At 41.9% G+C, this 22,282-nt stretch overlaps 1 protein-coding gene across 1 annotated transcript in view; it reads left to right on the top strand.

Annotated features, from left to right (window-relative positions):
- PITPNC1 (phosphatidylinositol transfer protein cytoplasmic 1) overlaps nucleotides 1-22,282 on the top strand; it is a 1,164,518-nt gene that overhangs the window by 405,623 nt on the left and 736,613 nt on the right. Inside the window, exon 2 of the mRNA XM_086930932.1 lies at nucleotides 14,843-14,991. Within this exon, the coding sequence (XP_086787058.1) occupies nucleotides 14,843-14,991 (149 nt within the window). The remainder of the gene's footprint in view (nucleotides 1-14,842; nucleotides 14,992-22,282) is intronic.

Genomic DNA, 22,282 nt, shown 5'->3' with positions numbered 1-22,282 from the left:
TGCTGTACAACTTGGCTAAAAAACAATGAAAAGCTAATAGATCTTGCATAGGCATGACCCATTTGCTTTGCTGATGCTTGCCTTTCCAGTCACGAGTGGGAAAAGTAAGGGGCATGCAACAAGGGGGGAAATGGGATGGATAAGCAATGACTGGGTAGGGTATGGAATACAGGGAAAGCAATTACGGTGGAGGCAGTCGAGGGGTCGGGCAAGCAGAAGAGGAAGTGATGCTTGCAGGTGATGTACAAAGATAAGAAAGGAAAGGAGAGTGACGATGAAGTCAACCAATAGAAAGCGTTCACCGGGCTATAGGACCCCTTTAAACTAATGAAATGTTTGGCAAGCGACTGCTTATGTGCTGCCTCATGCAAGACCTAAAAATCAAGGAATAACAGTAGCCATTGCATTGCTGTAGCAAATACATTGTTACTTGGAAATTTGCATCCTGTTTGATGTCTGGCATGGAGATAGCTTTACTGTCTTGTCAGCTTCATAGAACTAAAAAGTAGCCATTCACGCTGCTCTCGTTCACCAAAGCATACAGTACCTGGTAACTGGTCACCCCACTTCAGTGTTTAGCTCTCTTGCAGTAGGAGTGATTGAATTTTGGCTGAACACATGGACACATCTGCCTAAAAAGAAGTGCACATTAGTACCATGTCTGTTGTGCCAATACTTTAATTTGCAAATCCTTTTTTTTCCCACTCTTTACCCTTTTTCTTTCTTTAGTCACTCCTCTGTGTTTAAACTAGGTCTTAAGCGTACATTATTTCAAAGCCAAAAGTACCGCCAGTAAGAATCATATCTTCCTGTGATATTAATTAAAATTAAGGCTCCCTGTTTTCCATTTTTACGGATTTTTCTAAATACAGACATAAAACAATTTTTTCTTGTCTGTATTTTTAAATGTGAATAAAAAAGGAAATTGGGTGTTTTTAGAGTGATTCTGAATTCACTTTGCCATGACTGCCAGGCCAACAATAGCTGTGCAGATTGATAGGTAAGGGGGTTAAAAAAGAAAGGAATTTTAGTAAAGAGGCTTAAACAGCAGTAGACTTGCACAAGGCTTATACTACAATGTGCATATTTTCATGCGAGTGATTTGATTTATCTTCTGCGGGTGTTCATATCCTTGAAACCTGACAGGCATTCAATCATGACTGCAAATTTATTGGTTAATTAAATGTGGAAATATACCAATTTCAGCTTTATTTTTTTCACAAAAGTCATAATAAATATGGATAAATACAGATAAAGTTGTCAAAAAGAAATATGATTAAATACAGACGGAAATGACAAATAAATACCATAAAACCGGGACCACTAATTAAAATCAGTGAGTTTCTTCACCCAGTATGCCCGTCTCCTAGAAGTATGTGTACAGTTTTATTAAAATTAAATGCAGTGGTTAATTATGTTGAGTTTAGCACTTTTGTTGTACTGATATGCATGCAAAGTTTAGGCAGCATGTTTTCTTTTTCTCTTCTTTTTTTGACATTTTCTTGAAATTGTAAAAAAATTAACCCTTTTTCCAGAGCAGCACCTGTTGTCTTTGACAATGCATAGTATACAAATCCTCTGCACACATTCAAAAGTAAATACATAAAGTTACATAAAATATCGCAATGATGCTTGTCTTTATATTTTCAGATGTCTTTAATTCAAGATCTTTAAGCTGGCTAAGAAGGCATAAAGATCTTGAATTAAAGACATCTGAAAATATGAAGACCAGCATCATTGTGATATTTTATGTAACTTTATGCATTTACTTGTGAACGTGTGCAGAGGATTTGCATATACGGCAAAGTGATCTGCTGGCCGACACACGCAGGGATTTGGTGGTTTTTCTCTACCTTATTCACCGTGCCAGATTACCTGCCATAACTCATTTGTACTTGTGATAGACCGTAGAGCTCCATTTTGCCTATTGTTGACCACTGTCTGTATGACAATGCATATTACTCTACACTTTCAGTACTTTGAGGATTTTAAGACTATTGTGGCATGTTTCAGACGTAGGAGTTAGGGATACATCATTTTGCAGCCCAGCACGTTTTATTTACTTTGGATTGCTATTTTTTGCCGTCTATAATCTTATAATCTAAGGAAGTTAGTTGTACTTACAAAATAAATTTAATTTTGGTAGGTAATAAGGGACACTAGGATTCAGTCTCGTCTTTTTTAATGCAAAAATTATATATATATATATATCTATATATCAGTTTCGTAGTACAAAAATGGAAACAAAGGAAAGCATTAACTAATTGTCGTATTTGAATTCCTTTAAAGTGCAGTGCACTCATTAAGCCATGTGCATACATATTTTGAATTGTATTTGTTAATCAGATAACCCTTTTTAGGAGCCTATGGCTGCACACTGGTTTCAACCAATCCAATAAGCAAATGGAGCCGCACATGCTTGACCTTGAGGTCCAGCAAAATGCCTCCAATATAGAGGTAGAGGACTGCGAGAGACAAATGTCTGCAGCACCTCGCTAGTCGGAAGTGAAAAAGCTTTACCATGGCTGATATTCTCTGAGGTGTCTCGCATGTCAGCTTGACATGGCACTTTGTCAGGGAGCCTTCGACTGATCAATAAATACATCAGTACTTTATTTCTCAAACTGAGGAGATAATGTAGACAGAGCAGGCGCGGTGAGTCCCCAAAGAAAAAACACCAAACGACTTGCAAAAGATACACTTTTTACAAACACCCTTTGAAATTTGGTATCAGCATTATGTTCATGCTTGTAGTGTCTTCTATAATACATAGTAAAGACAATTTATTTTTAATGTCTGTTGTAGCATCTCTTAATGATGATTCGTCAGTAGAGACGAGTGTCTTTGAACTTTTTTATTTTTTATTTTATTTTATTCAAAGTCTTTGCAGTGATCTTCCACATTTTGCAAGAACTGCAGTGTGTATGGGAATTGTCAGCTTTCTTATGTGCCTCTCTGTATCTTAGCCTCAGTTTGCTAATCCTGCTGGATGAATAGAAGTACATTTATTTCGATAACTGCTGAGTAGTTGTAGGTCCTTAGTACATTATTGTCTTATTATTTGCATTATTTTTATGAATGAATTCTGCTTTTTTTGGTGTCCGTTGAATCCAAATTGAAAATGAAAAAGGGCAGGACTGCATAAAAGTTCCTCTGTACCTCTTAAAGACCCCCTCTGCCTTCATCATCGATGTTTCCATGCCACTCCGACTTGCTTCCTGTCACTAACTGCTGTTTTGCCCATCTACCAATCCAGGTTTGAATGCGGACTGCTTAACGCCGAATGTATGACTTTATTCCGCATGCGTTTAGCACGCATGCCTTCTGAACGCCATCATTAGAATGAACGCATCTTTAACACGCATTCTTTCAGCAAGCAAGTAGTTATAACGACTTACCTTAAGTGGGTGCTGGATTTTGGAATAGTTTCATTTACTATTCAAACTCTAGTCTGCGCAACAGTAGGGAAGGTGTTGGATTTAAAATCCAACAGCATTCGACCCAAGAGCTCCCCTTAAGCAAGCAGTTGAAACGACTTGCGTGTTGAACAAATGTGTGCTAAAGACACGTTCGTTTTATTGCCAGGCCTGTGAAGGCACAAACTGATTCTGACTTCGCCCAAAAGGACGTTTCCTCGAAACGCCATTTAAGTTGCTGATAATATCTCGCTTGGTGTGCGATTGGTGCTGTAGAAGCCGTCGAGCATGCTTGTGCTCCCCCCCCCCCTCTGCCCCCCCCCACCCTTTTCCCGGTTTTACAGTGTGTTGATCTGGTAAACCACACCAACCTCTAACCTCCTGCATATGCTGTGCGATAGTCTCCCCTCAGGGAACCGAGACAACTTCATGATTAGTTGAGGTTGCTACCGGTGTTAGAGACGTGGCTGTAAAGCATTTGCAGCTAATAGAAGGCGAAGTCGGTGCCTGGTGCGGCTTGCGGCTGCTTCAGTTTCACATAATTGTTTCACTGCTCCAACTTCCTGATGCAGTTTAGTCTTTGGAAAGGTTATAAGGGAGGCAAGTGGTTTGTGTACCTTACAAGTCTAAATTTTTGTAAAGTTATATTGTGTAACACTTTTCTCATGTAATGTAACTGGTCCTATTGTACAGCGCTCTGACACCTTCGGGTAATGTCCGTGTTATATAAAAATGCACTAAATAAATTTTTAAAAGCATGGGAGTGGCGGCCTACGAAGGCCTGGGAGAGACGAGTAAAACATCTTTGATTATACGGCTTTCTAACTTTTGAGTAACTGAAGAAACTAAATCTTTATGACATATTGGCGAACTTGATTTTTATATCGTCTCTGAACTGGTTTAAATCCCCCCTTGATCTCCTTCATGTATGTGTGATGGTCAAACGATAATCTGATTCTTCAAGGGGAGTCACATGACTAAACTTGCATTTGTAAACATTTAGGCTTATCAAGATTACGAAGAATGTTTATTTTGTTTTTAGATTGCCATTTTGTTTTCCTTTTCAAAGTATGAGTGAGAAAGGATAAATTGACCTGCTAAAGGCATTATCCCGAATTTTAATTCACTAACTCATTAATCACCGATGTTGTTGTTAAAGCGTCCTGCATCAACTTAAAAGATAAGTACGTTGGTGACCTAACCAGATCCAACTCGTCGTTTTGATTTTGGACGAGGATTAAGAAACCCAAGTTGTCAATTTTATTTGCTCCTGTACTTGCTTGAAATGTCTGTTTCTGTCCTAAATACTTACGTTTTAAGGCACAGAATTGTAACTTATAATTCATCCTGTCCACCTAAGATGAAAAATCAAGAAGGCGAGCATACCCTAAAACTTAAACCTGCTGTGAAAAGCATTTAAAATTGCATTTTAAATAATTGAGTTTCTGCAATGAAATAAGGTCGCCACTTATTTTCATTTAGGGAGCAAAAAGTGGCATCGCAGTGTGAAAAAGATTTTGTAGCCATTGGGCAGATAATGCTTTCTTTGAAAACCTCTTCCACCCTGCAGGCAGAAAATAGACTGCCGAGACGTGTTGTCTGAGGTAATAACGTTTACACTTAAACAGTCTTTGCATATGTCCACACGGTTAGTCTCTATGCAGACGATGTCCTATTGACCCTGGATGACCCGATGAGGGCCCTCCCTGCATGCATTAAGGAGCTGGATGACTTCTCGAAAGTGGCGGGCTTTAAGATGAACATGGGCAAGTCAGCGGCCCTAGATGTGTCCCTGGCAGCGGATACGAGAAGAGACCTGCAGAGGCTTTTTCCTATGCAGTGGTCATCGTCCCTCGTACCTTACCTGGTGATTCTGTTAGCACCAACGTTACCAGCAATGGTGACGGCTAAATTACGCAGCCCTGGGCAAGAAAATCAAGGAGGAGTTGGGCCGCTGGGGTAAAGGGATGTTGTCCTGGCTTGGCAGAATAGCTGCGGTCAAGATGACGGTCTTGCCCCAGATTTTGTATCTCTTTCGGGCCTTGCCGCTCCAGCCGCCTACGGGTTGGATTAGACAGACGCAAGCAGATATTGCACGTTTCATCTGGCAGGGTCGCAAGCCGAGAATGAAGAAGGTTCTCTCCACACTGGCCCCGGAGGCGGGAGGTCTTGGCATCCCAGATCTCCGGAAATACTTTCAGGCAGCGCAGTTGCGCTACCTGGTGGAATGGAGCAAGTGGGAATCTGACAAGAATTGGCTCTTTCAAGACCAAGCGGTAGCGGGGCGTCCCTTACAGGAGATGCCATTCTTGCGACGGATCCACCGCCACCCCAATCTGTACGCTTCCTTTGTCACGCATGTCCCCATGAGAGTGTGGGACGCTGTTAATGAAGTTCACGATCTCACCACGTTCCCCTCGCCATTCACGCCGATAGCAGAGAACCCTGATTATACTCCAGGTCTAGAACCGGGCGCATTTACGCACTGGAGAGCAGCGGGCTGCCGTGCGCTCTTCCAGATGTATGACACGGAGGGGGTGGTCCCCTTTCAGCACCTTAGGCAGGAATACCAACTGGCCGAAACAGAGAGGATGAGGTACATGCAGGTTAGACATTGGGCGCTTCAGCCGCAGGTACGCGACACAGCAGATCGCCAGTTGAAGCCGTATGAGAGGTGGTTGGTGACTCGCACCTCTGACGCTAAGCTGATCTCGGACCTATATAAGTTTCTGCAACCTCCCCCATTTCACTTTTATAATCCTGGTAGGGAGCGCTGGAATCGAGAGCTAGGGAGGACGCTCAGCCGTAAGGAATGGGATCAGATTGCATACCGCCCGAGACACTCGGCATACCACACGGGGCTCACCGAAACACTCACAAAGGTGTCTACATATTGGTATTATACCCCAGAGAGATTGCATGAAATGAATAGGAACATTGGGAAGGCGTGTTGGAGGGACTGTGGGCAGACAGGGACTCTCACACATGTGCTTTGGGATTGCCCGTTGTTGAAGGACTACTGGACGGAGTTTATTGATGAGGTGGACGCCCACTTTGAGGTAGAATTGCCACGCTTCCCGGTGTACGTTTTGTTGGGCCTCCCGAATCAGCTAATGTACCGGCTGAAGTCCCGCAGGCGTCGGCAAATAGCGATAGCGTTAGGTTCGGCGGTCCAAAATATACTGATACACTGGCGCACCACCACAGTCCCCTCCATCACGGGTTGGCGCCACAGTACTGGCATGTCCTGGGCATGGAAAAACTATCGCTTATGGTGGCGGGAGACGTGGAACAATTTGATGAGTTGTGGCGACCCTTTCATGCGCTATTGACCACAGAATTTAGAGAACTTACCTGTCCGAGATACCATGGACTCCTGAGACTAACGCCTCCCACAGACCCGATTGCCTAAACAGACAACGAATGGAGGCTCATGAGGGGGGGTGGGGTGGGGGGGCAGGGCGTATGGATAACCCAGGCACTGGACGGGGGAAAATTGGGTGGGGAGTTTGGGGAGGAGTTGAGGGTGTTGGGGGGAGGGGTTCAGGGAGGGAGGGAGGTTCAATTTATTGCTTTCCCTTTCTTTTGACTTTCAGCTTTACCGACAGTGGCGGACACGCCAAGCCTTTCTCCAACGGAACTTTATATGCTACTGCCACTGTCTATCACCACGCTTTGATCACTTATGCCTTGTATTCTTTTGTAATCCACATACCCCTCCCCTCCTTGTTCCTTTTTTCCTATGTTATGCCTTAATAAAAATGCTTTAAACCTAAACAGTCTTTGGGACAGAGAACAGCTTTCTGGTTTGACAAGACCGTAGTATTTTCCGAATCAGCTACTGATACTAACCTATTGATGAGATATGCAACTCGGCAACGTCTCCTCGAATTCACTACTCCTATGAAGAAAATGTTCTGGTACCCACAATCGTGGCATCCCCTGTATCCTTTATGATGCTCGTCATTCAGTCCACCTTAGCATCAATGATAAGACTACTAGCTAAACAGTTGACAGTATAACACAAGCCAATGAATAGGCTTACAACGGTTTTGCAGTCACCAGTGAATCATATTATTGTTAACAAATCCACCTACGCGGTTGTTGGGGAAGACGTAGAACTAGTCTGTATTTTGAAACCAACTAATAGTTAATAGTGAGCTAAGTTGGAATTAGGCCACTGAAATCTCCTCCATTATGCAAGACTCGATAAAAAGATTTAGATACTGAAACTACAGAATCTTGAAGTAAATACATTTAATTCTTTTCTCACCTATATTCTAATCAAACATTTGGAGAAAATCGAGACAAAATGGAAAATAAAGCAGCCCTCGTGCTTGACTGAAAGAAAGTCCTACTTGCTTTTAGATAAGAAAGAGGTGTGAACTTCCTCAGGCGCAAAAAGAATAAAAGCAGAAGATAGCTAGGAAGGCAATAAACAAATAAGGTTCTCGTTGCAGATTACAACCCCACCGCCCCTTTGTTAATTATGAAGCAAGCTGAATCTGTGAAAAACTCATGGCACCAACTGGCACACTAAACTCGAAGGCTGTCTCATTCTTGCTGCATTCACACAGCAACAACACATGTAATCTGGATCTAGCAAAAGCTGATGAATTCAAGGCAATGGGGTGCTTCTGGTTTGATTGTAACAAACCATGCAGCGTATAGATATACAACCAAGAGCCATTCCTGACAGTGTTCATCTAATATACCACTGATCTTATATCCCAATAGCTTTAGATGATGATTCTAGTGGAAAGGTACCTGTTCAAAGCACCCAATGATAATTGGTCTCGGCTGTGCTGGAATGGAGCTGGACTAGAGTGCTTTGCTGATGTTGTTTACTCTATGAATCTATATTCGTTTATTTACAGGAGTCTTGTTTAACTTATGATTTAGACAACTATTTAGGGTTTTTTAGTCCAGGTACAGATGTTACTTAGGCCATGCTAAATGGGGACGTGCCACCCTCATAAGATCTGGTAAAGACTGGCCAGCTACTAAGTTGTGTTAAAATTGTCCTCTTATATTAGTGTAGCACCTGCAGTTAACAAACACGGACCAAATACATGCAAGTAACTCCATGCTAGTAGTGCTGGTTTGTTATGTCTACACCCCTCCACCCCTACCAACAGGTTTAGTTATCTTAGCCAATGCTGTGCCAGTTCTGCAGTATACCTTTTTCTAAATTCTAATATACTATTTGCTTGGGATCATTTGTACATTAAAGCTGAAATAAGTGTGTGTTTAAGTGGGCTCACTAATTTGGACTTACGTTGGGGAATGAGAATTCCGGATCACTATAATTGAATAATGATAAATGAAGTAGTAATTTACTAGTTTGTATTTTAGAAATGAATTTTACTTTGATGAATGGTTGTTTTAAGAGTGCGCATCCTGGGAATCCCATGTGGGGACGTTTGTATGTGCAGCCTTTGAAAGTGCGAACGAGCTACCTAAGTGGCCATAGGAAACTGATTGTGACGTTAAACCTGAGCCCACTTTCCCACTTTAATTAACCAAGTCCAAACCAAGTAAAGCTGTTGTAATAATCAAGTTGTTTATTGGAATGCTTTGACTAGTCAATCTTTTATAGACTGTGTAACTACTATTGTGGAAGATCCAACAATGACACTCTTTGACTTTCTTTAGTACAATCATCTAGTAAGGATGGTTTTAGACTGCTTATTGAAGCAGACACCTTTGCCTACCAGCCATTTAAATTTGAAAAATAACGGAGTTGAGGAACGGAAGTAAATAGTCAGGTTTAAGTTTGTCCAGACTACTCATACAGAATTCCTTGGCTGGTGAGGTCTCACATTTAACCTACTCATGCGGCTTCCAGCAGTCACAGGGCAAAATTAAGGCAGGTAAATCCATACATTATAAAACATACATACTATGAAGTTAAGAGAGGATGTAACCAGTTAAAACTATTTACTCTAATGATACAGCAACCTTCTCTTCTGCCCACAATTATAAATTATCCAAGAGGAATTTGAGGCACTTGACGAAGACTCTGCCCATTGCATCTAATAGGATAATTGTTTTGCAATTTGTCAGATCGTTTACCTATATTTTTTTTATTGCTGAACCGCAACATAAAGACGTAATATGATTTTTAACTATTTGTTTTTTAATACCATATGCCTGTGCCTGCACCTTTTCTTAATAAATGATCAAAGGCACACTACATGGTCCTTGAATCCTAGATGGTTTGAGTGCTCTCATCATAAGATCACTCACTTATAATGTCACTGTGCCACAGTCCTACCTTGTTTCTGGTGCTGTGACCTGCCTATAAAATCTGCTTCTGCTCCCATAGAATACTCCCTCTCACGTGGGTCAGTTATTAACAGTATAAGCGACACACACACAATGATGTTTGATTTGACGGATATTGCCCAATGCGCTCTCAGGCCACTCTGTGAGAAAAATATATAAATAAGTGCCTATATCATATGCTTGAAAGGAAATGAGTAATTGCCCAGAAAGCCAGTAATAACTTTTATTGGTCAGGCTCCAGTTAAGCCTGAATGGCGGCCTGACAGCGCTGTGAGAAGGGATGTGACGAGGACTATGGTGAAATGCTTCCCAGACTGATTTTCTCTGTAGAGGTTAGGATTAATGTTTAAAGTATGTATCAAGCTGAGAGACTGGATAGCTCCCCAGAAAGGGTAGTGTGTAGTGAGTTAGCGTAATCATGCTGAGGAGGCTTGTGATTGGGAAGACTATAAGATGCGAATCCACTTCAGAAGTCCTTCGTCAGGCACGTTCCTTCTGACACCATCGTTTGTCATGTGGGGCGCGATCCTTTAATCAGCTAGATACTGACATAGTTTCCAGGAATGATGGGAAGGAAACTGCGCCTGGGCGCGCAGCTGAGGATGGACTTTCAGAGGAGAGATTGATGATGTGAGCTGAAGTGTTTGTAGCGTACACACTGCTCCGGGCTGATAAATTCACATGCTTGTGTTTAGAGGCAGAAGTAATTACCATTTTCTGCCTTAAACCAAAGTGTTCAAGTTCAGCATTTATAATGGTACGTCACAGTCTGCTGACTGAGCCAGTGATGTACCCCAAAATGACTGGCTACTGCTTCAAAATGTGGTCAGGAGCTATTGGAACTATTACCACCCGATACAAGGACCAAGAACTCAAAAGTGCCACCTCTGAGCACAGATGCAGAGACCCTTAATATATACACATAAATATACTCGGCCTTAGCTGATAATGCAAATCTAAGAACAAACAGATACTGTGGAGTAGTGGATACTGTGGGAAACTACTTACGAAGACCGAATATTTATGTGTATATATTAAGGGTATTTGCACTTGAAGACCAAGGAAGCTGGAATAGAGTATACGCTAATACAGCTATTCATAAGAATTAATTGAATATTGTTCTGACTAGAATGGTCTGGAGAGCCAGAAGAGGTTGACAGAATAATTTAAGATTAATATATATATCATTAGAATTGTTCATCATTTAGACTTAATTGAATGGAGTACAAGAAGAAACCAACTGAATGATTATTAACATTATTATCTATCAATACTGGTTGTAATATTTGAATAAAGAGCCCCAATGACATCCGGTATAGGACAAAACGCATAGGCTGAAAAGACTACATGAATATGTAACCTATTGATTCATCTGCAACAATTTTGGAATAAAAATTGGAATATTTTATTGGAACTTGGCCTGCTGACTGTTTGCTGAAGAAATACAATAATGAATTGTTGGTATGGACATTACTATAAGACGTTCCTTTCCATTTTTGTGGTTTAATTTTTACTTGGTTTGCCCCAATCTCCCCTGCGTCTGCAGTTTCACTCTCTGTGCTCCCTACTTCTAAAATAGCCTTCTAGTCCCCTGCATTTCAGAGGTAGGGTTTGGGATAGGGCGACTAATCAACGAATGAAAGAACATATTTCTTTCACTTTGGAAACACACTTCTCTAACCCTACTGCTTTTAATGTTCCCAGTTAACTAAAAACCTTTTCTAAGTTGTGACCATGACTCAGAGTATCCGAGAGACGTATATGCCAGGAAGTTACACATTTTAGAAAAAAAGGGTGTAAGGAAAAAGCAGGGTCACTTGGCTACTGAGATGTCTCGTGGGAGACAGAGGTTTAGAGTGGGAGGAATCTGTTCATCAAGATCACTTTGTCCTCCTGCTTAAATGTGATAGCAGATGGGTTGATGAAATCCTAGGTGGAGAGAGTTCCACATTCTGGGAGCTGTGCCAGAGAAGGTGCTTGCATATGTCTTTTTTTTTGTTGAGACACATGTCCTGGACAAGAATCCATGGTAACTGGTGTGTTATCCAATTTTTCTACACCACAGCTTTTAACATTATTTGATCTCTTGGCCCATTCAGGCCATACCAGATACCAACTCTGAGACATTATTGGAGGAACTTCAAGCTAGAAAAGCAGGATCTGAAAGGATTGTATGAACTTAAATACGGCTACAACTACCCTGACGCAGGCTGGGAGCAAATCTGTCTGCACAAAGAAATCTTGGTTACTGATCACTTCATAATCTCTTGCCTGGGAAAGGGAAACATTAACTTAAACTTTCATAGATCTGAACATTTTGTTTAAGAAATCTCTTACTTTGCCCCAGAGGATGTTAATGAACACATTTAGTGATAATTTAACTGTCAAGGCCCAGCTCAAGCACATGGTTTGATGCTTAACAGTTTCATGAGTTCTGTACCTCAAAGGGAGAACTTGGGTCCTGCATAAGGTCAGCTGGATAGTCAGATACACACATTGACCAAATGGATTATCACATAAACTCTCAGCATATATTGGGAAAAGATATTGCGACTAAATCATGTATACTTTTCAAAGCTTTAGCTGGGTTAAGTACTCATAAACCGAGTGACCGTGAACTAATGTCACTGGCTTTAAATGCATCCTTACAACTTCTGAATAAATTGTGATTTGGCCTGTAACAGGAGTTACCCACTAAATCGAGATTCAGTGTTAAGAATGGGTAGTAATGAGACCTTTTGTGTTTTCATTGAATTTCTTTGAACGTACTGACAAGTGTTCATAAAATATCCTTTGATGCTCATTTGGGGATACCTCAAGTTCTTTCTGGCCGACCTCTAAGATGGAATCTCCAGTTGATTGCAGAAAAAAATTAGGACTTTGAAGCACTTCAATGCCTTGTCAGGGGTAGTAAGCACTATATAAAGGCAATTAACAATTTCCAATATTAATGGCTTGGTGAACCTGGGTGGTTTAATATTTAGTCTACGCCTTGGGTACAGAATCCCAACAGTTGGGAGGAATTCAGATAGCAATATAAAATGAAGATATTTAGTTATCTACGTTTTTATTTGTAATAATTTCTGCTACATAATTCACCTTGGTTCTAATTCCAAACCATCCAGAATTGCACAGAAATCTTAGTATTAAGTTGACATAACTGAGGGAAAACTACTTAGTGAATGCATTGTTATATTTGTGTGCACACTGAGAATTATGCTGGTGTTTTGAGGAACAATGCACTGTTGTGCAGAGCATCATATGTTTTCCTTCGCATCCAAGTGCTTCCTTTCTATGTGGGACATTCTGTCATTGTAAATTCAAAAAAAGTTTATTGACAAAAAGTCATCAAACATCGCATTTACAATCAATTAAAATATTAGAGCAATTCAGTAAATATAAAGAACTTGTTCATATAGTTGCCAAGATAAACAAGAAGAAAGGAGAAAGGATATAAAATACTCTGTATAAACAGTTGCATAAAATGACAAGAAAAAATATAATAATATGATGTCATGAAGTCAAGGAGGTTGAGCAACTTCTTGTATCAGAGGAGTAGGTGCAAAAGACCTTTTTGCACTATTGTCAAAAAACTGTGTAATACGAGACCATAGTAGTAATTGTTTTTCAGCAAGAGAAATAGGGAATACAAATGATGTGTCCAGTCTGTGATTATAGCAGACTGTATTCCACCATGCCAAATAAGACAATTTAGACACATCTTTCCAATTTTGTGTTGTCTGTTGAAAAGCCTCAGTTTACAACACGTCTATAATCTGTAGTCTCAAATGACTTTTAGGCCAATCGACAGCCAAACTACCTAAGAAAATATTTGTGCATGAAAAAGGAACTGAGCAATGACAAATAATGTTAATCTGAGACCACACACTGTCATTGTAAAGGAGTCTTTTAGAAACCTAGAATGTAATTGTCTGGAAAGTGACGTAACAGAGCCAGCATATTCCAGGTGAGTTGCAACCTCTGCTGCCGGCGCTACTAACAAAATGACTTTTTTACCACTCTTGCACACCCCACTCTCAATTGCTAGATTTTGTGAACATAGGCAGTTTCCTTTGCACTTCCCTCTGCCAGCGAGCCTCGTAATGCATGCCTGTCCTTCAGCCCACCGCGCCCTCATAAAGAAAAGAAATGCTGTACCACCGTTTCCCCAACAAATATCGTCTGCTTGGAGCTTGGAGAACATTATGAAAAACAGAAGAGCTCCTTAATTTACCCGTGAGGACACCTTCTCTTTAAATCCTATAAATGTATCGTGCAGTGTTGTCTGTGGTGCTAAGGAGCCACTTAAAATGTGTAGATTCGGTTGCACGCACCGACCATCTGTTTAACTTTGGTGAGGCTTCAGCACAAACAGGAAATTCTCGGTCACTTCCTGGCGCTGCCTCGTATGGACCCTTAATGGAAGCATAAGGTAAACTAGACACTTGGCCGGAACATTAGGGCGATAAAGTTTTATGTGCAATGGCAGGCACTCGGCTCACTTTTACCATACACAGTGTTTGTTGTGAATTTTAGGGGAGGGGTTTTTAATATTTTCTGCAGACAAGGCGAATCAATATAGAGTGTGGAATGCGATGGGAAGGATGAGAATAAGTGTGTATGTATATATATATATATATATATATATATATATATATATATATATATATATATATATATATATATATATATATATAATGACAGCAGACGTTGTACTATTTGGAGAATGTTTTCCCTGTAACTCCCGATTTTAAATCTAATTGTGCTTATATTGTATGATTGTGACAAAATGTCATATTTAAAGGGAACCTTCCTACCAAATAAAATCCCAATTCTTCCTCTCTGGTCTTTATGTTCAGGTTTTTCAGATCTAGGCACTTACTCCATCTATAAAACATAGCTTTAAAGATGGTGGCCAACGATGGGAGTGGAGGGGTCGTTTTTGATGGGGAGAAAAATGGCCATTTAGACATTTAGATATTTTACGTATGGTCTAACAATCATCAAAAAACTAAAAGTGATTGCGAGAATGCATTTGTTGTCATTGTAAATAATTTTCAGAGGAGTTCATTTAGTCTGTGTCCCTGTTTTCTGGTGTGTAATGCTAACATGCATCTCTCTGGTTGCTTGCTTTCTAGTACAGAATCGGGCAGCTCTACATGATCAGCAAACACAGCCATGAGCAGAGCGACCGCGGTGAGGGCGTGGAAGTGGTCCAGAATGAACCTTTCGACGATCCTGTGCACGGCAATGGCCAGTTAACGGAAAAACGGGTATATCTCAATAGGTGAGTCTTCGAAGCTGGGCACTGGGCCTGTAACCATGACAGATGGGAGCTGCTAGTGATGCCTGCCACACAGGCTGCTTCCAAAGTGACTCTGGGGGAAGTTGGAGTGAGACTGATAAGCATTGATGAGCAACGTTTGTGGTTCCTGAGGATGATGAAGTTCCATTTTAGCTCAAAGAAGCCTGCTCACAGTGTCCTTTTTTAACCCCGTGTAGGAGCTTGACTACCTGTATTACATGAGTTTTCATCTCACCACTAGCCTGGCTTAGTTAGCTGAACATCATTGGTAGAACTTTCTCTGTATCAGTGTTTGCATATGGTATTTATTTTACTGACAAAAAATATAAATAATAGTAAAGTTACATTTGATAAAGGAACATGGGTGGCCTGGAATTCATTTGCACTATTCACTTTTTCATCAGTCAAGTGAAAGGAATCGGCCCCCAGAACATGGTGGGTTTTTTCTGAACCGGATTTTTTTAGTTTCCGATTTTCTGTATCTCAAACATAATCGAGAGGTGTACAGATAATATGTAGATAACAGCTGTTCATCTGTCGGAGAAAGCTCTGCCATCTGATCACTTCAGGTCCACTTGCCTGGGAAACATGTTTGACTTGAAAGGTGAAGGGACCTTCTACTTTGTCCCACGGTCTGTTGTTCAAGTGACAGATCTGCTTCCAGTGTGACATTTAATGTAGCAGTGAGATTCCTGACGGAAATGGAGGATTTGGGGCTGCGCAAGGTTGAACACTTTTCGACGTTTCAGGTTATTACAGTGGCCAAAGTGGATTAGTACACATCATTGACTACATAAATTGGGCATGGGCTAATGACCAGGTTGTCTATTCATTTAAATGATAGTGTGTTTTTGGTGTTGGCTCTGCGCTATCTCAAGTACTCTCTGACCAACATCCGATCAACATCTAATCTCAGCTTGGTTTGGGAAAAAAGGCTAGGTTGAAGCAGGAAATATGACTAATTCTTTCCCTGCATGCAGATGTACTTGCCATCAAGTGCTAGGCCCGTAAGCCATTGTAAACATAGTTCAAAAACAAAAAGTAATACTACGCATACTCGCTACCAGGCTTTTTTTCACAGAGGAATATAGCTAGGTGGAACTCTCAGGTTGGTGATGGATAAGGTGGCTGCATACAACGAACTTATACTTTCTCTTCTCTCAAATGAACTGCTTTTTTTTTTCTTTTAAAAAAAATATATTTATTACCATTTTCTTAAATACAAAGCAAAGACATTGTTCAGTAGCGAAACGCAGCAGCACAACCACTACAACGGCAGCATCATACAAAAACAACCGGGATGGACAATCCAGCAGCCTCATCATATACTTATACACCACTGTGGTCACTTTCTTGTTTCGAGGCCCGTACCCCCGCCATAGGAGATCACTGTGTATCCGAGATTGAGAGACCATAATGTTTAAGCCATTGTTTCCATATTTTCCAGAACTTTTTGGGACAACCCCGTACTTTATAAGTCGTCATTTCCCCCAACATATACATGTCCATGCTTTTTTTCCAATCTATTAAAGATGGGTTTGCCACTGCCCCCCACGCCTTAGCTAGGTCACCTTTTGCCACCACTAACCCTAATTGAAGTAGGGTTAACTTTGGTTTGGGGAGATCAATGTGAGTGGATATTCCCAGTAAAACACACTGCGGGCTGAGCGGAACTGTCACACCCAGAACCGCACCTAGCTTTCCCACCAAATTGTTCCAATACCTTTGGATCTGATGCCAGTCCCACAGTCTGTGGAAGAATATGCCTATCGAAGCCCCACAGCGCAAGCAATCTGGGGTTTCCGCCCTCCCTATGCGATGCAATAGCACTCTGTCATAATATGCTCTATGCAAATACTTGAATTGAATCAGTCGGAGCCTAGACTTAATGGCTACCTCGGGGGTGCATCATCGCCATTTCCCAATCTAAGTTATCTATCTCACCCAACTCTGACTCCTATTTGGCTCTCAACTTCTGCAAAGTGTCTGGCTTGTTATTAATTAATGTCCTATATGTCCATGAGACAGCCTTCTCCGGTATCTCCCCATCATGAGACGCCCCTCCAGGGGTGCAAATTCAGGGATATCCGTGGTGTCTATATTTTGCGCACGCCACGCATGGGTCAGCTGCAGGTATCTGTAGCGCTGAGTCTTATTCATGTCATATTCGGACTGAAGGTGTGTAAAGGTGGCCAGTTCTTTATGATATTAGGCATTTTGCAACTTAAGGACATACTATAAGTCCCATAGTCGGAATCCTCGCAGTTTTGTGATTTCCGGAAGCCGGCTACCTACCCGTAGCAGAGTTTCCCTGGTGACTCGGCTGTCCCATTTCATTTGTCACTCAGCCTGTTTACAAGGCTGTAACAACAATCTGTGTCGCTGTCAGGAGTTGTGCAGTACCACTACCCCCATACAGGTAGTGTGTGTGTGTGTGGGCGTTTGGCAAACTGTGTGTGTTCAAGTGCATAAGTGTGGTGATCTCTCTCCATATATTGCCATTCATTCACCACAATTAGATGGACTGCCCAATAATACGCCCGAAGATCTGGCAGGGAAATACCGCCATTGTACTGATTACGTTGCAATGTCGCCAGAGCTATCCTCGGCGGCTTCCCATCCCAAATAAACATACGCAGTAAATCATCAATTTTATTGAACTCTTCAACCGGTATAAGCTGGCACGTATTTTGCCCTACATAGAGGAATTTGGTGAGCGCTATCATTTTATACAGTGCAGCCCTACCTAGCAACGTCAGAGGCAGAGTCTTCCACCTTTCGACGTCCGCTCGAAAGTCACTGAGCACCCTGTAAAGATTGCGATCCAGCGCTGTTGTCACATTGGTTGTGACGTAAATACCCAGCTATGTTCTACCCTCCCGTGCCAGCTGGAGTTGCCTGGGGCCGGCAGTATGGCCGCCGTTCTCGCCTACGGGGTGCACGTATGATTTCCCCCAGTTAATTTTGTACCCCGCATGTCCACCATATGTCACACAACTATCCAATATTGCGGGAAGGGTCTTCTCCGGGTTAGTGACATACATCAGTATATCGTCCGCATATAGGGAAATGGGTTCGTCAGTCTCAAATTTTCTCCACTCCTGAATCCCGAGATATCCGGGTGCGATCGGATCACACAGGCAAGTGGTTCCAATACCAGGGCAAAGAGCAAGGGCGACAATGGGCAACCCTGCCGCGTGCCTCTACCTATTGGGAATTCCCGTGACACTACTCCATTTACTCTGACCCTGGCCACAGATCTCTCATAAAGGACCGCAATCCAACGCCTAAATACCAGACCAATCCCAAACTCCTCCAGGATGGACATAGGAAAATAGGAAAAGGCCAATGGACAGTGTCCAATGCCTTCTCAGCATCAAGGGAAAGAACAAGGTGTGATCATCTCTTTTAGCAGCCACTTGCAGCCAATTGTGAAGTCTCCTCAAGTTAAGCCTAGTCGACCTGTGGGGCATGAAGCCAGACTGATATCTATGAATGAGGCAAGTAAATACTATAGCAAGCCTATTTGCTAATATTCTAGCTAGTATCTTAGTCTCTATATTTAAGCGAGAGATGGGGCAATAAGAACTGCACACCTGCGGTGGCCTGTCCTTTTTAGGGATCACTGCAATCGTGGCCCTCCGCAAGTCCCTGGGGAGACTTCCCGCCTTGTGCGCCTCCAAATATAGATTGAGGAGGTGTGGGCCAAAAAGCGTTGCATGTTGCTTAAAAAATTCTGGAGGAAGCCCATTAGGTCCCGGGCCTTTCCATTTTTCAGTTGGCCAATCACTGACGAAATTTCTTCTTTTGTGATCTTGTCGTCTAACGTCTTGGACTCATCTATGAACTGTTTTTCTTAAATGCTCTGTCTATTAGAAAGCACAGGCACCTATATCAACAAGCATTGGCATGTTTTTTTTGTGATTCTGTACAACAGGAGTAGTCACAAACATTTTCCAAGGTGCCAAAAAATATGGTCTTTGGTGTGGTCAAAGGCCGCATTGATGTCAAAGAGGCAGAAGTCAGGGGAGACGTTGGATGTAAGGTGGGTGTAGGTGAAACAAAGCATGCACATGGTTTGGACTTTGAGTTGTGGAGTTAGTTTGAGTATTTTATTCCATATTCCCATCTAACCTATGCTCCTAGTCTCTAGAAGGGGCACAGAGTTGACAATACTGTGTTATGCTGTTTAGTCCCTAGTCATCTACTGCATCCTGGGGTAAGCCTTCTCTGCTTGCTATGTCTACCTTTAGCGAGTCAAGTGTGCCACGGATGTAAGTTGATTATCGATTTGGAAAGAAATAGTCTCAGGCCTCACTATCTCCATATTCCTTGAGTCTCTTATTTGTAAACATCAGTAATGCTAGGAAACAGGCTCCGTTAGTGTAGCAAGTGCTATAAAAACTCTTTGGCAAAGACCCCTGCTTTGCCAAGACTTGCACTGTAAGTGTTGCTGGTAAAAGGAGCATATTGGGTGGCTATTTTAATTGCTTTTTGTAATGTTTGTGCACACACTTACTTTATTACATTTGATTATATCATTGTGTATTTTTAGATTCTTGTGAAAAGTCTTTTGAAATTGTCCCTGCTCTGTTTTCAGCAGGTTCTATTAACATCCGTTTGGTGATATTTGAATTATTGATGGCAACACAGTCCTCTCTTTATATGCCTCATTGAAGAAAACTAGTCTTTTTCAGAACTTATGTTACCCTTTAATACTGAGGTAAAATCTGAAAAGTGTGTGTCACTTATTTGAACAAATACTATTTAAATAACAGAAGTCTGCTTGCTTAAAAGACATGCGTAGAAACAGGATTGTTAAGCAGAAGTGTACCAACAAGACTCCTACCATTTCACAATTCGTATGTGCCTCTAGTTCTAAAAAAAATTCTGAGTAGGGGTTGCTGCCATTAATGTTACATCACTGAAGATGTAGAGATTGTGAAAAATTATGCAAATCTACTCAGCTGGAGAGTGGTACGGGTGTAGTATGCCGCTGGTGGTACATTTTGGAGCACACTGTTGCAAATCTATGTATGTAAAAACAAATGCATGTCTGTCTGTTTGTCCTTTATGCATTACTACACCATTTATCCGATCGGCATGAAACTTTGGGAAGTTGTTGAGTACACTCCCGCGAAGGATTGTGGCAAAATGTATTAAAAAAAATTGTTAAATATCGGCCCCCAGGGCCCTCATAATCTTTCCAATACTCAACGTTTACAGCTTCCGGTGCGACTCGCTTTTGCAATGACCATCAACAAAGCACAAGGAGAATCGCTGCAAGTGTGTGGACTAGATATGGAGAATCCGTGCTTCTCATATGGACAACTGTATGTGGCCAGCTCACGCGTCGGAAAACCTTCTGATTTATTCGTGTACGCACCAGACGGAAAAACACATAAAATACCGTGTATCCACAAGCACTCGAATAAATAAACAGAATTAAAACAAAACTTTATCATGTTTTCCATATTAAAATGAATACATTTCAATAAAAATGACACAATGTAAATTGAATGTTATTATAACAAGTTTCCTTAAATTTCCTTTCTTCTGAGATCGCAGCAACACGTGACTAGGTAAGCTAGTATATTATAAAGTATAGTGTAGTAGTGCACTGACATTCAAAGATAACACATTTTCCACTAAAATAGGCACTAAATATGCACAAATAGTTTTACTGGAAATCGGGTTTAAGTGAATATTTAATTTGCACATTGCCATGTGCATTGATTCGTTTTTTTCCTATTAAAAGCTTTGTTTCCACCCCTCTTCAAAATGACAAATAAAGTCCTTCATTTGTACTTGTCTACCTAATAATATATTCTGAAATATGTGTTTAGTTCATCTACAGGTATCTAAATTTGGTGGAATGCTGGAAAAAAATCTCACCCTGCAGCCTTTCTTTTTACACTTTCTGTACCCAGCAAGATTTCTCTTGTCTTGCTGTCCAGGAAAGAAAAGTAAACCTAACCTCCCTTTTTTTTTTTTTAAACAAATTTTATTCGTCTGCACATACAAAGAATGCATAGCTCCGAACCCCGGAGTCTGCTGCACACAGCATTTGAGCAATAATGGCATTGTCAGACGTTTACATAAAATACAAACACCCCCCCACTCTCCCCCCAGTTGCGCTGCTGCCATTACAGAGTAGCAAAAAACAACATCTAAAGTAAATACACGCTAAGTCCATCAAATCGCCATCCGAGCATAACCAAGGGCCCATCGGTCAGATTGTCGGGAGGGCTGCCCTCTCAGGTGGGGAGTCCAAGTCCAGCCCCCGGTAGTTGGCCCACCTCTTCCATATCTTAAAGTGCTTGCGGGGGCACCCCCTGGCCAGGGAGATGGGCTGCTCTAAACCCATGCAAAAGTCCATGCCATTTTTCCAGGCGGCCAAAGGCGGGCCTCGGGCGCCTTCCAAGCTTTAGCAATGTCTCGTTCCGCCAATGTCAGGCCAAGTAACAACAGATGACGTTTATACCGATTTACCCCTACTCCCTCCATAACATGCAGCAAGGCCAGTTTCGGGTCCCGGGGTAGCTCCCAAGCCAACACCTCGGATAAAGATCTAAAAACCCCCGTCCAGAATCTATTTAGCGCTGAACACCCCCATGTAGTGTGTAAAAGTGTGCCCCCCTCTGACCCGCACCGAAGACAGTCGGGAGAGCCTATCATGCCCGACCTCCATAAATGCTCCCTGGTGAAATAGGTGCGGTGCAGGTATTTAAATTGTATCAGTCGCAGGCGAGTGGAAATTGCTGCCTCCCTAGGACTCACTAAGGCCTCCACCAAGTCTTCTTCTAAATCCCCGACGTCCCCCACCCACGCAGCCCGAAGTCTCTGCAAGTCGGAAGAACAATGACGAACCAGCGTTGGATATATACGGGAGCGTTTCTTGTCTTGCAACTCCCCCATGAACAGCTTGGCTTCCAGCGGACTAAATTCTGGAAGTTGCTCAAGGTCGGTCAGATATGGCGTCAGTGCATGTCGAAACTGGAGGTACTGAAAAAACTGGGAATGGGGCATCCCGAATTAGTACTGTAGGTTTTGAAAGGACTTCAGAGAGCAGCCCGACATCACGTCTCCTAGTGAGGAGATTCCTATCGCATCCCACCCCCGAAGCCCGGCAAAGCATCCAATTGGGGCAAGCGGCCATTATGCCAAAGAGGGGTTTCTTGAGTAAGCACATTCCACCATCCCATTCTGCGCAGCATTTGCCTCCAAACAGAAAAAACCACCTGCGCGGCCGATGGAATACCCCGCCAAAGCG

This window comes from Lissotriton vulgaris, chromosome 7, assembly GCF_964263255.1.
Source record: "Lissotriton vulgaris chromosome 7, aLisVul1.2, whole genome shotgun sequence".
NCBI classification, from domain to species: Eukaryota; Metazoa; Chordata; class Amphibia; order Caudata; family Salamandridae; genus Lissotriton; species Lissotriton vulgaris.
This window is presented reverse-complemented; position numbering and strand designations above follow the sequence as displayed.